The 16,236-nt window shown below is 39.6% G+C and overlaps 1 protein-coding gene across 1 annotated transcript; it reads left to right on the top strand.

Moving 5' to 3' along the window:
* The first annotated feature begins 180 nt into the window (after positions 1–180).
* ddx23 (DEAD (Asp-Glu-Ala-Asp) box polypeptide 23) lies at positions 181–14,991 on the top strand. The gene is made up of 17 exons (XM_079849793.1): positions 181–262; positions 696–877; positions 961–1,074; positions 9,632–9,719; positions 9,808–9,873; positions 9,957–10,095; positions 10,282–10,415; positions 11,840–11,952; positions 12,131–12,274; positions 12,593–12,818; positions 12,967–13,112; positions 13,210–13,387; positions 13,551–13,793; positions 13,896–14,047; positions 14,150–14,258; positions 14,351–14,525; positions 14,657–14,991. Exons 2-17 carry the CDS (start codon positions 696–698, stop codon positions 14,878–14,880), a joined length of 2,433 nt encoding a protein of 810 aa, XP_079705919.1. The 5' UTR covers positions 181–262; the 3' UTR covers positions 14,881–14,991.
* The last annotated feature ends 1,245 nt before the right edge of the window (positions 14,992–16,236 follow it).

The following is a 16,236-nucleotide window of genomic DNA, read 5'->3' as shown; positions in this document are numbered from 1 at the left end:
ACATCATAAACTACTTTCTTACATAATTTAAAATGTAAAAAAAAAATTGTGCCTGGTTTATTGTTTTAAACTAAATGAATATATAATGCAAAAGCAGGATCCTCCTTTACATTATTATTATTATTAAAACAAAGCTTTTGAAAATACTTTTTGACTACATCTCCCATAATCCATCACAGGAAGTACGTCATCTGTTGACGCCAATAATGGCGGCTTAGTGAAACGCACAGGCTTCGCAAGCGCCTTGATTTTGGTCCTTAAAGTAAGTAATTGAATCCAATGTTTTCTATTTTCAATAACAGCACAGTTGAACATGTTGTTAATAACTTGGTTTTACGCGTTATGGTCTTTTTCCTGATTTCAAGAGATGTTGTTTATTGGAGGTTGCAGGCCATTGCAGTGCTCAACCCTGCGCCTTCAGTGTAGAGACGATACTATTAAAACTCCTGTGCGTTTGGTCTTCGCAAGATATATTGCACGTGTAATTATATACTTACATATTTTAGATGCGTTGTAATGACTGCACAATGCAATATGACTAAAATTCACTAACGTTAAATAATGCAAAATGTAAGCGCGATATATGCCAATTAGTCTTGTATTTACAATCAGTTTCGCTGTAAACGTCAGTCAAACTTGTCTTTTAAACATGCGTCACTGCTCATCACAAGGCCTGGCTTTCCTCTCCTCTCCAGATGGCTGGTGACTCTTCTGAGAAGAAGGACCTGGAGAGCATTGGGAAGGAGCGCGAGTCCCGTAAGCGCAGTCGTTCTCGCTCCAGGGAACGGGATCGTAAGGGATCTCCCGGCAGGGAACGCAAACGGCACCGGTCCCGTGAACGCAAGCGCTCCCGCAGCAGATCCAAATCTGCAGACCGGTGTGTGGGACTATATACTGTTCCTCTCATATGAACGATAATGCATTTGTAATCTAACGCCAACTCTTCTTCTCTGTTTTTAGAGATCGTCGTCTAAAAGACAAAGAAAGAGACAGAGAGAAGGACAGAGACAGGAACCGCAAAGACAGAGAAAGAGACAGGGACAGACGGGACAAAGACCGGTCCAAGAAATCAAGGTTTGAATCATGCTTGCCTCACAGACCTTCTCAGGGCTGAACAGCAAGGATGTCGAGATGCTTGCATTGTAACTGTTTTTGTGATGTACTGAACAGTGTTGTTGCAAATTCTGCAGATTTACATGTCACCAAGGTCACATTAAACAATATTTTACCTAAGATAATGTAATATTGAAATGATCACATTGATACTATAAAAAATCACAGAAAATATGATGCTAAAGAACAGAACATTTATTATTGTGGTGGAGCTGGTGAAAATGGCTGTACAAATCTGAACCAGAAATCTTTTTTGAATGGGCCAGGAGAAAAATATAATGTTAACAGTTCAGTTTATGTTGAACTGACTGACATTCGTGTATATATATTTATACACGTATATTGGAAACTTCCCTGGCTCAAATTTTTGATTTCGTGTTTTATATTTTTTTCAGACGAAAGACAAACATAAATAGTGATGAAAGCCAAAATATGAAATGTTATGAATGTATATTTACTGAGTAATCCACTCTTTTGTAGAGGGGGGTCAAAATGACAATTTTCACCTGAGATTTGGAGCCAAATTACAGAGGGGTAAAAATGACTTTAGAAAGATGGCATCATCATTATTTTATTTTTGCACAGAGATTGGTAGGTCTATTAGTAAAATCTGTTTACTTTATCAATCTTTGTTGCATTGTTAACAGTGACAGTTAAGCTGTTCTTATGTTTTTTTTTTGCCCCAAGTTTGCATGCCTGTAACTCTAAAAGTATTATAGATATCTTTATATCCTTTTAGATTCTGGTTCATAACAGACATTTCTTTTGGTATCTTCATTTTAAAGGCCCTATATGGTTCAATCCCAGAGATATGGAGATCTTAAAGGGATAGTTCACCCAAAAATGAAAATTAGCCCATGATTTACTCACTCTCATCCTAGGTGTATATGACATTCCTCTTTCAGACATATACAATCAGAGTTATATAAAAAAAATGTCCTGGCTCTTCCAAGCTTTATAATGGGAGTGAATGGGCACTATTTTTTGAAGTCCATACAATTGCATAATATCCATCATAAAAGTGTCCCAAACGGCTCAGAGGGGTTAATAAAGGACTTCTGAAGCGAAACGATGCGTTCTTGTATGAAAAATGTCCATATTTAAAACTTTATCTTTTAGTAATCAGGGCTTCTAACTTTAAGCCCCGATCTGCTTTTGAAGGAATATCGTAGTATCGTGTTACAGTGCATTCTATCAGTTGCAGTTCTGGCGCCTCTGTCTCAACATACTGTACAATGCGACGAACATACACATCACACGTTAATGCAGAGGTACGGGACACTGCAGGTCACAAAAGTTCATTATTTGCAGTGCTTTAAAGCCTTTCCGTTTAAACATTTCATTCTCGTGCTGATGCGATGTTCTAACGTGTGCTTTTCTGAGCGCGTACACCTGAAGCGCACAGGCACTAAAAGCCTGTCTAACAGCGCCTGGTTATGGCTAGTTCACACTACAGGATTTTAAGCCCGATTTGCAAGTTAACGAGCTCGCCGACAGGTCGGGCTGTAATCGCGTGCAAATCTGCGGGTGATCCGCACTCGCCAATCTTTAAGTGTGAAATACTTAACGACGCATTAAAAATGCTCGCTGACACATCGCAGACAAATATCTGGAGCTGTCGGCCGACTCGATAGCCTGTGTGGTGTGTCGCAACGAGCAACAGCCAATGATCAGCTTGTTATGACATTACAAAAGCCTTTTGTATTTGTAACTATCGTTACCAAACCACAACAGGCAGCTGCTTTCAGTGTTGCTAACTTAGCGACTTTGTCTTTTCAGACCCCTTTAGCGACATTTTTTTCAGACAAGCGACAAATCTAGCGACTTTTTGGACAAACCTCAGTAACCTTCAAATGTTGCCAATACTGTCCTGCGAGCGCGAGGTCTTGCTTTCTCCCCGCGGTCACTCTCTCTAGCTGCATCTACCCTGTTCAGTGAATGGCTGAGAGGAGCAGCAGCCAGTAGCAGTTTTAACATTAGTGACATGGCATCTGACGCACAGAAGCCAATGGCACATGCCACTATGCGTATTGGCACATCCGGTCTTCATTGGCATGTGCCAGTGGTGGATAGTGGCATGTGTCACTGACATCGCGACACACTGACATGACACCTGACTGACACCGAGTCGTGGAACATGTCACCGTGTTGCGACACCTCCAGTAGCGACTGACAGATTAATCGAACACCTATAGCAGGGGTGGGCAAACTTTTTGGCTCAAGGGCCACACTGGGTTTTAAAAATTTGACAGAGGGCCGGCCCAGTAGCAGATTATGAAGCACGATCTCATGAAAGTGCGTGTCTATACCACAAATTTTATTTCTCGTGCCATTTATATGCCAAAAAGGTTTGTTTTTTTTTTTTGTTTGTTTTTTTGTTTGTGTGCATGCTACACACTGTAAACCCCTTGGTTAGGATTAGGGGTGTGGAGTGCATGCCTATTACACGCCATAAAGTGCATATCATATGCACGCGAAAACATATTATGCACTACAATACAATTCGTGGTATTCGCACTTTCATAAGATCGGGCTGAGCAAACAGACAACGTTGTGGCAATGTCTGTGCGAAATTCAACAACTGAGAGACGACATTCTGACAATAAATTTTTTTATGCTAGATATCCCCCATTTAGCATGTTATGTTTTGATGTTAATTTTTAAAGATGTTAGATAATTATAGCCTATACTTTTTAAATATTGTTTATCCTTATTATTATTTAATGGCCTAACAGTAAATTAGAAACAAAACATCTGCAAGTGTACACTTAGAAGAGTAAAAATTACAGGTTACGTTAATTCAACTTTATTAAAACTGAATGGCAATTTGCACTTCCAAAAGTCATACATTTGTGGAAATAAACGAATATACAAATTTATTTTAAGAATAATAAAATAAAACATAAAAGGCAAAGGGAGATCAGAACATTTAATGAAAAAAACGGGTTCTGTACATGGCAGACAGGGGAGCGTAGTCGAAAGCCGGACGATAAATGTCGGTAAACGGAATCAGTCAGGATACATCTACAAATCCAGAGGAGCAAAGAAACTAAATAGCAGACAAATCAAAGGAAAAACTAAGGTGTGCAAGCGGTTACCAAACATTTTTTTTCTCATTGAGTTTCCAAAAAAGGAAAAAACATTAACGTGCAACAAGTCTATGCGCTTAAGTCGCTGTCTGTTTGGTTTCCATGGTGACGCGTCATTGCTTGTTACGTGACACACCGCAGCCACAACAGCGCTGAATGAATGATGATCTGCTTTTATGTCATTTTTCCTCTTTTACATTTGTTAGCTATGGCATGCAATATCTGATATTCCGATTGTCAAATATATGCAACGCTATATATATTGCAAGAAAAAAGGCAAAATTAATGCGATCTTAAGACAATTTTTTTAAATACTCGGCGGGCCAGATTAAACAGCCTAACGGGCCGCATGTGGCCCGCGGGCCGTAGTTTGCCCACCCCTGACCTATAGCCTACTGACGTAATTGTGGCACAAAATCCTAAATAAATAGCCTAATTTTGTGATATTTAAAATATCAATTAAACGAATTTAAAGTGCATTAATATTTTTTCAAACGTGTTATTTGTCACGTCTGTATTTGATTGGTATGTGCCACTGAATGTTGTGTAATACCAGTGCTACTTTATGTTGTTTATCTCGCAAAGTCACAAACTGCCCATTCTAGGAAAGACACAAAATAAATCTGTCATGGGTCACTACGAATAACATATTAACAGTCGCGTCTGTTACTGTAGACATGCACAGACGCATGCCAGTAGGTGTCAGAATAAGTGAGTGTAAAGGCCTGTTCACACCGGGACGAATTTCGTGCGCGATATTCGCCGACGTTTAACGCCTCGTGACTAAACAAAGGGCGCCAATGTGAGTGTGCACACCGACGCGAAAAACGGCACGCGTAAAAGCGTAATTTTTTTTAAAAACGCCTCAGGTTCGTTTTTTTGGTTTGACGCGCCGCGTCAAAAACTATCCGACCAATGAGATTGGCGCTTTTGCTCACGTGTCTGGAGCTTCTGAAGTTACAGTAAAACACAACTTGGGGGCGCTCAAACACAAAACGGTCTTGCCGAGCACACATACGTAACGGCGAAGAAGATATACGCCGAGTAGCGTCTACACTGCCGGGAAGAAATAAGACGAGGAAGATGCAAGGCAAGATGAATGTAGAGCTGCTGGTCTCGTTGGTGTCGGAACATAAAGAACTATATGACAAACGCGACAGCGACTACAAAAATCTTGATAAAAGAGAACTGTTATGGAGTGGTATTAAGCGCCATCTAATGTCAGGGAATGAATTTGCATGTTCACTCGGCTCATCGTCAGCGAAAATCGCTTGGGTGTGAACACAAAATACGCGTTGAAAAACGCTGGCGAATAACGCGCGCCGATATTCGTGCCGGTGTGTAAGGGCCTTAACACTGGCCAGCGCAAGATTCTCATCTGTGGCTCTTCTTAGAAGATTCTCATCCAATTGCATATATATATATTTTTTTTTTTTTTACCGCCAATTTTGTCCCGCCGTCCATTTTCAAATAGACAATGCGCCATTTCCAATTCCACTTCTTGCGCATGTTTTCGTGACAAAATGTGGTTTTGGGACCGGATCAGTGTTGCCAGATTAGAAATGTCGAAGTATCGTACCAAAACCTCAATTATCGTTTTTTGAGAAAAATGATCGTACACGAACCAAACGCATAAAATATAGCTATTTCCAACAATTTTATTTTCCAAATAATTTTACAGCCAATTTAAACACGCTGTGTAATACGCTCACACTAACTGGAGGAAGTCTGGCTACTTAAATTTAAGTAGTTTTTGCCAAAGTGCAAAAGATATGCCAACAGTCCACATTTTCCTGGGACAGGTTTTAGCCATCCTGCAAAAGTGGGGTCTTTTTCCCACTCTGTCCTATATGTTTGTGGCCTATGCTTGCTTTTCCACTGCTCTTCAGACTCTGCCTTCCTCGTCGCCCCTCCACTGTCCTCACCTTCCCTTTCTGAACTCATTTTTTTAGCGCTTTACTGCTTCGTTTTGTTAAACTGATCTAAACTGAACTGTCTTCTTCGGCAAAACTGTAGTGTATTGTTGACGTGCGGGCGACACCGTGTGGTGTGTGTGTGTGTGTGTGTGTGTGTGCTTGCGTGCAGGCAGGCGAGCCTGCGAAATGATTCGGGGTCAGAGAGAGAAGCGGTAGGATGTGTGTTTGGACGAACGACTGAAAACTCTGAAATTATCGTACATTATGGGATTTTTTTCATTATTGATCGTACAGAGGTCAAAATTATCGTACAATTATGATAATTATCGTACATCTGGCAACACCGGATAGAGTTGTTGTCAGCTCGTGTAGTGTGTAACCCCCTGTTGCAGATCATTTAAAGGGGTCATGAACTGGATTGTTTTATTATTTTATAATGTTGCCTGGGGTGCCCTTATAATGTTAGTATGATTTTTACATAAAAAATTGTCATAATTTATAAATAAAAGCCATTTTTCCAAGCCTGATTTCTGCCTCAGATTTGAACGCTCCGTTTTAAGGGGCGTGTCTGCTGTGAGACTGCAGTGCAATCGCCCACTGCTGTGATTGGCTGACATGCTTGCAATGAAATAGCTAGTATTACAGGAACTCTCTCGAAAACTTTTACTACGTTTTTACTATTACAGCTATCGAGATTAACAAATCGTGAAAAGTATCGTTTAAAGCATTATATTTAAATCTATTCCATCACATGAAAGGTTGCAGCATGATGAACACTGAGCAGATGACAGACAGTCTGTTGATCGCGTGAATAAAGATCTTATCATTGCAACGCAATTTTTGCACTCTCACAAATGCTTACACCAAATCACAATGCAAACACGATGTGAGTACACAGTAAGAGCTTCGTTGTGTAGTGTAACAGTGTCTTTATTTCATCACGAGTTTGGTAAGTGTCCAGATAAGCTCTCGCGGCTCGCGCTGTGCTGTTTGACAGCTTGGGCGAAAGGGATCGTTCTTTGATCGCTTTCTGTAGGCTATATAATTTAATAACAGTTTAAAAAAAGATTATTTTCATAATACTACGAGAAATTATGTGAAGTTGATCGTTTAGTCACTGATGCATAAACAGTATTGAACGATTTTAAGAGAAATATCTGAACTTGAATAATTACACAGAAATCACTGATCGCAGATCAGGCATTAGAGTACACATGGTTACTTACATGTTGCTGGCAGATCCGTGTCGGGAAATTGTGATTGACTGATTTAATAAAGTTGAACCATGCTGGAATCCGAAGGAAGCTTATGCAGACTGTCTTCTTCCACAAACAGGCACTGCACAATATTTAGTAAACAGCATGTTTATTGCTTGGAAGTAGCTCGATCCGGTTTAGCAATTATCATGTCCTCCTATGTTATTTAGCATGTTTGGGCGAATCGGTGGGCGGGGCTAAACAGGCCGTGTTGAAGTAGGCGTTGATCTTCTTTTGTGGAGGCGGTGTTTTATCCTCTTTGACGTCATAGTTCCCCACTTTGAAAAACGAGTCGTTTGCTGAGCCTGATGTCTATAAAAGCTTTTATTGGACTAACAAGGTAGTTTTCAGCTCTGAAACTTACAGGATATTATTATAGAATGATGATCTCTTATATGTCAAAAGCTCAAGGAAACTTTGATTTCTCAGTTCATCACCCCTTTAAGTTACGTAGTGTGAACACCACAACGACTTCAAGACTCCAGAGCAAGTCATGTAGTCTAAACAGCACAGCGATCTGCGACGTTTAAAGTTGTGTAGTGTGAACTAGGCATTACTGGACTGAGTTAACTTTAGAGTCTCATTCTGCTAATACTGTCAAATACACACAAGGATTACATAAACAGAGTTGGTTATGTCTAAAGTAGAAGCAAACATTTGAGAGAAAATCTGGTGCGTGTGTTATATTTGTGTATTTTAGATGCGTCGCGTGCCGGTCTTAAAATGACAGTAGCCTAATAGTAAACATGCTGCCGCTTGTCCTTAAAGGGATAGTTCACCAAAAATTTTTAATTCTGTCATTATTTACTCACTCTAATGTTGTTCCAAACCTGTATTTCTTTCTTGTGCTGGATACAAAAGAAGATATTTTGAAGAATGTGGGTAACCAAACAGTTGCTGGTTCCCATTGACTTCCATAGGAGAAAAAAACAATACACTGGGGACCAGCAACTGTTTGGTTACCCACATTCTTCAAAATAACTTTTTTCAACGGAAGAAAGAAACTTATTCGGTTTTAAAACAACTTGAGAGAGTAAATTATGACAATTTTCATTTTGGGGGAACTATCCCTTTAATGTTAATGAAACAAAACACAAAGAGAAAATCACTCACTGCTCTTGACTGAGAACTTTAATAGTAGCTTTAATGAGAATCTAGATAATAAGAAAGTCTATGTAGTGTTTTAATTTCATATTTGTTCATTTAATTACTTTCTTCAATGCTACTGTTAAATACAACTACTGTATCTGAAAAAATAAAGCACTGCTTATTTCATTTGTATATTAAGTTGTGTAATGTGTATCTTTGTTCTTAATAACAAAGAAAATGACAGATTTCTATTTACGCCACTTTGGCCTAAATGTCTGCCATTGTTTTTTATTTTATATTTTGTTACCTAAAGCTTTGTTTTTAAAATAAGGGGCATTAGTTTGACACCAATAATGTAATGCTCAGTCACTCTCAGTAATGCACAGTCAATCGTGATATGATATTTTTGCCATATCGCCCACCCTTAGCATCGATTTACCGTGAAGGTCTATTATTCACCAGGTTTTTGCCCTCTGTTCTTCTTCGCTGATGAAGTCTTGCCTTGCTTTGTTTACACCGTCATAATCCTAACAATCGGGTGGTTAAGGTCCATTTACACCAAGGATGACGATAACTACAATGATACAGTTCTAAAAATCATTCTATATAAATAGCATAGTCCACATCACAACTATAACAGTAACGGCACATAGAAACAATATAGTTGGAATCACTTTCAGAACAAATTTTTTCCATTCCGCTTTAAATAGTTTGAGTGGCAGACACCTGCAGCATTGAGTTAACAAGCGTTATCGTTCGCTGGTGTGGACACTAATATAGTTATCGTTATGGTTCTCTTTATAGTTATTGCTCTTGGTGTGAACAGGCCTTAAAGTTTAAGGTTACAGATGCTCTTGTTAAACCTTTTTTGGACGTCTGAAAAGTCGCTCATTTCACACATAGCTTGTACTAAACACTGCTGAAAACCAGAGGAAAACTAGAGAATATAAACAACAAAAAGATGAATAAAACAATAGCAATATTTGTTTTTTTCATTGTAGCCTACACAAATTATACCAACTCCTACAATAATGGGTGTTCACATTATTTTGTCCAACCCCTGTATGGATATGCATACAATGTTTAGATATTTTAAATATTAAAATAAATAATGTAAATATTTCACTACTTGGTTTTTCACTCAAGTGTTTGCTTTTTTTCCTCTCAGGAGCACTTCTCCGAAATCCAAGGATTTGAAAATAAAGAGGGATGTGAAAAAAGAGGAAGATGAGGAAGATGAGAAGAAGAAAAAGAAGGTGCCCTATTAGAAGACATTTCAAGTTTGAAAGTTGCATATTGTGTACTTTTCTGACTTGGATTTTTCTGCAATCTGCCTGGTTTCAGGTGCAGCCCCTCTCTCTTGAAGAGCTGCTGGCAAAGAAGAAAGCTGAAGAAGAGGCAGAGTCTAAGGTGAAGAGATTTGATATATTTGTGCAAAATAGCGCACTCCTTTTTTTTGTTTTGTTTTTCCTAAACACATCCTCCTGTTACAGCCCAAGTTCTTGTCCAAAGCGGAGCGAGAAGCCGAAGCCATCAAACGGAGAGAGCAGCAGACAGAGGAACGCCGCAGACAGGTGGAGGATGAGAGGAAGAAAAGAAGAGTGTTTCAGGACATTGGCAGAAAGATGCTAGGTGAGAGGCTAGAAAAAATAATAGCATCTGTGGAAACATGCTTATACTTTTAATATTGGAGTTTTGTAGCTTTTAGTCTGTCTATTAGCTTTAAAGTCCATCTATATGCTAATGCGCTCCTCAATGTTGACTGTATGTCATTTTTGGTCTTTTTTTTTTCATCATCTTGCTTAATCTAACTTGCAGAGGATCCTCAGGAGCGTGAACGGCGCGAAAGAAGGGAGCGAATGGAAAGAGAGAACAATGGGAATGATGAGGATGATGGACGGCAGAAGATTAGAGAAGAAAAAGACAAAGGAAAAGAGCTGCAGGCCATTAAGGTGACGAGCTCTACGCTGTCCTCACGTATTCAGCTGGAGAAAAACAAACCTGTCTTTTAGATCATTTTATTGGTTGAGAGTAATCTTAAAAGCAAATTAGATCACAACTAGGGCTGACGATTTAACTAACTAATTATAAATGGGGAAAAATAACGTGTTAAAATGAATGCATTTAACATCCCCATCCCCAAACCTACTTATTTTATCTTACATTTCATAGTTGATTGGTGAGGAACATGAAGCAAGTTTATAGAGTCTATTGAATGCAGTTAGAAAGACCCTAAAATTCAAGGTATCAGGGCAAAAATGCCCCTATTTGAGTTTTTGTCTCTTATTTATATCATGCGATATCAGTTAAGCAATATCACATGAGTGCTGTTTTTGTCAGGAATTGTACAAATGCAAATGTGATATTGATTTTATACAGCAGTTCAATAAATAAATAACTTCATATTGGGTTATATTTTAGACACAATCATTTTCTGCTTTTGCTTAATTTGGCCAAAGAAAATATTACCTACAGAGCCAGAGCAGAACTGTTGTGCATCTCCGAGCAAAACATAGCTGTGTTTAATTTCTGAATGAATCCACATTTTGAGCAAATCAATTGGGTGAACCAATGATTCAATGGCCCATTCATAAAGAAAGCCATATTCTTCAGTCCTGAATGAATCAGCCATTTGAAGACATCAAATGAATGAATGACTCACTCGTTTAGACATTTACCACTACCTACTGGCAGTTTTAGTTTCTTATTTAGAGTATAATTTCGTTATTTTTATTTTTTTTCCTTCATAAAAATCCCATTAAAGGTGTAGTTCGCCCAAAAATGAAAATTCTGTCACAAAAGTTTATGTAATAAATTCAATGTTGAATCAAATCCAATATTTCTTTTTTTCTAAAGCTACTTTTTGCAATGCCTATTTGATGTTTTTTTATCATCTAACACAACAATGATTTTAAATGATCTTTGGGGGTAATCACTCAGCCAAATTTGATGTGTAATGAGCCATATCGTGTAATTAATTTGATAAGCTCGACAGCCCTAATTTATACATACTAGTTAAAATATAATATATTTTATACATAGTTAAAAATGTGGAAATACTAGATTAGACCGAATTTTTCTTTGGCAATTACATAAACAGATACAGAGTCACCTTAATTGGCAATTAGCAGAATGTGTCCATTAGAAAAAGAGTTAAGATTGAGTAAACTGTTACTAAATATGCCTGTGGGAATAAGTAAAGCAAATGTTGGCCTCAGAAAAATCTATGAAATTCATTTGCAAACGTTTAGAGAAGTTTATGCTATCAATATAATCTTTCCAAGTATTTTCCTCTGTCCCTGCTGTGCATTGAAGTGCATTAGGTGGTAATGTCTCTTTTTGATGAATGTTGAACCAGTACTTATTTTCTCTTTAGGAGCGCTATCTTGGCGGGATGAAGAAACGGCGGCGTACACGTCATCTGAATGACAGGAAGTTTGTCTTTGAGTGGGATGCGTCTGAAGACACATCAACCGACTACAATCCAATGTGAGCATGCCATGAGACACTTCAAATAACTGCACATAATAACAAAGTCCAGATTAATTTATATATTTTACTGCCTTGCATTTGGTTATGACTGCCTCAGGTCACCTATTTTACATATTTATGTAGTATATGTGAGAGAGGAGCACAATAACACAGGTTTGACTGTTTATGTGTTTAGCTATAAAGAAAAGCATCAAGTTCAGCTGTACGGCCGAGGCTTCATCGCCGGCATCGACCTCAAGCAGCAGAAGAGAGACCAGTCTCGATTCTACGGAGACCTGATGGAGAAGAGACGAACCCTTGAAGAGAAGGAGCAAGAGGAGTAAGATTCATACACTACTTCATATCAGAATGATTTCTGAAGGATCTTGTGACACTGAAGACTTGCGTAATGATGCTGAAAATTCAGCTTTTACATCACAGGAGTAAATTACATTTGAAAATATATTAAAATAGACAACAGTTATGTTAAATTGTAATAATATTTCACAAAATTGCTGTTATTTTATTAAAAACACCCAATGACAGGGTTGTAACTGACACAAGGGAGAGCTAATTCCTCTGTTGTGGAAAATGGAAATGATCATAATCAAATGCTCACAGTTTTAATGGATATGCTATTAATTTATGTATTTCACAGAGTGAGGCTGAAGAAGGTGCGAAAGAAGGAGGCCAAGCAGCGCTGGGATGACCGACACTGGTCTCAGAAGAAGCTGGATGAGATGACGGACAGAGACTGGAGAATTTTCAGAGAGGACTACAGCATCACCACTAAAGGAGGGAAGATCCCCAACCCCATCCGCAACTGGAAGGAGTATTTACTGCCGCCACACATTCTGGAGGTCATCGAAAAGTGTGGCTATAAGGTCAGTGTGTTTCTGTTTGCCGTGTTTCCAAATTCTTATTGTTCTGCAAATGTTTAAAAATGCTCGTTACATATGGCATCCATCCATCCGTGCAAGTGTGTTTTGTATATATTAAAAATGTTTTCTTTAAATGTTCATTCTTCATCAGGATCCTACACCTATCCAGAGGCAGGCCATTCCTATTGGTCTACAGAACCGCGACATCATTGGTGTGGCTGAGACTGGTAGCGGTAAAACTGCCGCCTTCCTCATTCCCTTGTTGGTCTGGATCACTACTCTACCTAAGATTGACAGGTGAGCTCACTTTTCTCTGTCACACTTTTATATGTCGACACATGTTCTGAGGAATCGGATCAAATGTGGGAAACTGTGTGTGTGTGTTTCATTGTAGGATTGAGGACTCTGATCAGGGACCATATGCCGTAATTCTGGCCCCGACTCGTGAGCTGGCACAGCAGATCGAGGAGGAGACCATTAAATTCGGCAAACCGCTGGGGATCCGGACAGTAGCCGTGATCGGTGGAATATCCAGAGAGGATCAAGGGTTCAAACTCAGGATGGGTTGTGAGGTGAGAGTAAAATACCTTCCAATAACCAATTGTTATTAATTAAAATTATTCATGGCATCTCTATATTTAGTGATACTGAAATAACACTGGTCTATGTCTATATTTGTAATAGATAACCGCATTGTAGTTGTAGATCTGATGTGTTTTGCTTCCTCATTCTCAGATCGTCATAGCCACACCTGGTCGTTTGATCGACGTGTTGGAAAACCGATACCTCGTCCTGAGCAGGTGCACGTATGTGGTACTGGATGAAGCCGACAGAATGATTGACATGGGTTTTGAACCCGACGTCCAGAAGATTCTGGAGTACATTCCTGTGACTAATCAGAAGCCTGACACAGATGATGCCGAGGACCCCGAAAAAATGATGCAGAACTTTTTGGAGGGCAAACACAAATACAGACAGGTAACAGACACTGAGTCATGGATTATGAAATGAAGTCACAATTTCTATTGCTTTCTTGATTTCCATTTCTTTTTATTGCACGTCCTCTCTCGTGTTTTTCAGACGGTCATGTTTACGGCCACTATGCCTCCTGCAGTGGAGCGTTTGGCCAGAAGTTACCTCCGACGGCCTGCGGTGGTGTACATCGGCTCTGCAGGCAAACCTCACGAGAGAGTGGAGCAGAAGGTCATCCTCATGTCCGAGGGTGAAAAGAGGTCAGAGCGCACACGTTAACAGTAACCCCTCATATTCAAGTGGAAATTATCATCAGAAATGTACTAAACCTTTTCTTCCAAATGTTCTTGTGTGGTAAACAGGAAGAAGCTGCTGGAAGTTTTGGGAAGTGGCTTCGAGCCGCCCATCATCATCTTCGTTAACCAAAAGAAGGGTTGTGATGTGCTGGCTAAGTCTTTGGAGAAGATGGGAGTGAGTACACAGTGTTTATTACTATCTGTAATTCTTTTTAGAAATAATTTTCAGTCAGTAACTCTCGACCTTTCTTTTCCTCTGTTCTGCAGTACAATGCTTGTACACTTCATGGTGGTAAAGGTCAGGAACAGAGAGAGTTCGCCCTGTCCAACCTGAAGGCCGGAGCTAAGGACATCCTGGTGGCCACAGATGTGGCAGGCAGAGGTATCGACATCCACGACGTCTCTATGGTCCTCAACTACGACATGGCTAAGAACATTGAGGGTGAGTCCAACATCATTTCTGTCACTTTATCCATTAAACCTTTTCCCCTTTAGAACTGTTGGATGGTTATATCAGGGGACTTCCTGTTTCTCGTTTCCATTTTGATTAATCTTTAACTTGGCTTTTCTCAGACTATATCCATCGTATTGGCCGAACGGGTCGTGCTGGAAAGAGTGGTATGGCGATGACCTTCCTGACCAAAGAAGACTCTACTGTGTTCTACGACCTGAAACAAGCCATCTTGGAAAGCCCCGTGTCCACCTGCCCTCCCGAGCTGGCCAATCACCCAGAAGCCCAGCACAAGCCTGGCACTATCCTCACCAAGAAGAGGAGAGAGGAGACCATCTTTGCCTGAGCTGGACTACTTACATATGTTGTTTTTTCTCTTGTGCATCTTGTGACTGCTGTTTCTTCTCACCAGATTCTTCATAAGAGACACCCAGTAAAACATGGGATCATAAATCACAGTTTTCTGACATATAAATCAGTGAGTGTAATAAAACTGCAGTAGAGAGAAATCATCCCTTGACACCATCAGATGGACAGTTGGTAAAACGTAAAATTATTGAACACACCTCTTTTGTTTTTTACACATTACGTGTGATTGTGTTTGTGATTTTTAAATTGTGTAAAAATACCGATTCATTAATGCATTTGTAGATACCCCATTTCAGTCAGAGGATGATTAAAATTGTTCATTCGTTGCTATGGATTGATAATAAAGTCCATAAGACTGAAAAATGTGTCGTTTGAAGTTTTTGAATATATTTTTCTGGCTTGACAACAGATTAATTGAAATCAGTAATGATAATCTAACATCCAGTTACTTAAGTTACACTGCCATAAAAGAGTAACTTTACTTTTCTTAATAGATTTCACAAGCCTCTTTCCAAATATGTTCGTTCCAGGTACACTGATCAAGCATCACCTTAAGAACCACTGTTTCTTTATTTCTGAAACCAGGAAAATGCCCACTATACCAACTGAATAAAAAGGGAACATATGTGACGCAAAACAATCTTTGGGATTTAAATGATATTGAGCATGAGCATTTTCAAACTACTTCTTGAGGTGTCTTGTCTTGAGGTCTTGAGATTACGCAAATCCAGAATTGAATGGAGACCTCTTCTCACATTGCTGTGCCCTTGGCCCACTGCCTGGATACACAGGGTATGAGTTTATTATTTTCACTCCAAATATCCTTTTGAAATCTGCCCTCTGCCCTCCATGTAACCCTGTGGGTGGAGGGGGGAGAATTTCTCTGTGGGGCATTGGGGAACTGGTGCCAACTCCACACTTGAACTGGTCATAAGATATCTTTGATTAATTCCAATGTCCAATGCCTTCTCTTGGCAGGAGAAGGAGAAACTGACTACTCTCTTTGAGGGAGGACAGCAACAGATACTATGCCAGTGCTGTTACCCATCCCTTCATCCTGAACAGAAGGACGGATTAAATTGCCTGCCGTTTCTTCCCTTCCTGAGGGTTTGCCGGCCGGTGTCAAGTCACAGCCCCTGCGAAGGAAGGCTTTCCTCTTAGCTGACTGACCACACATCTGGGGGACTTGCTGGTTGAGGAGCCCAGCAGTGGACTTGTGAGGGAGGCAAGTTTGGAAAGCCTCGCCCTCCTGTTTCCTCAAATTACACTGCTGTTGCCCTGAGAAGGGCTTTGGGCTCAATCTGAGCTTTCAAGATGCAAATCCGCAGAAGAT

This window comes from Squalius cephalus (genome assembly GCF_949319135.1).
Source record: "Squalius cephalus genome assembly, chromosome: 18".
NCBI lineage: Eukaryota > Metazoa > Chordata > Actinopteri > Cypriniformes > Leuciscidae > Squalius > Squalius cephalus.
Note: the sequence above shows the minus strand (reverse complement) of the source record. Positions and strands in the feature narration are given on the sequence as shown.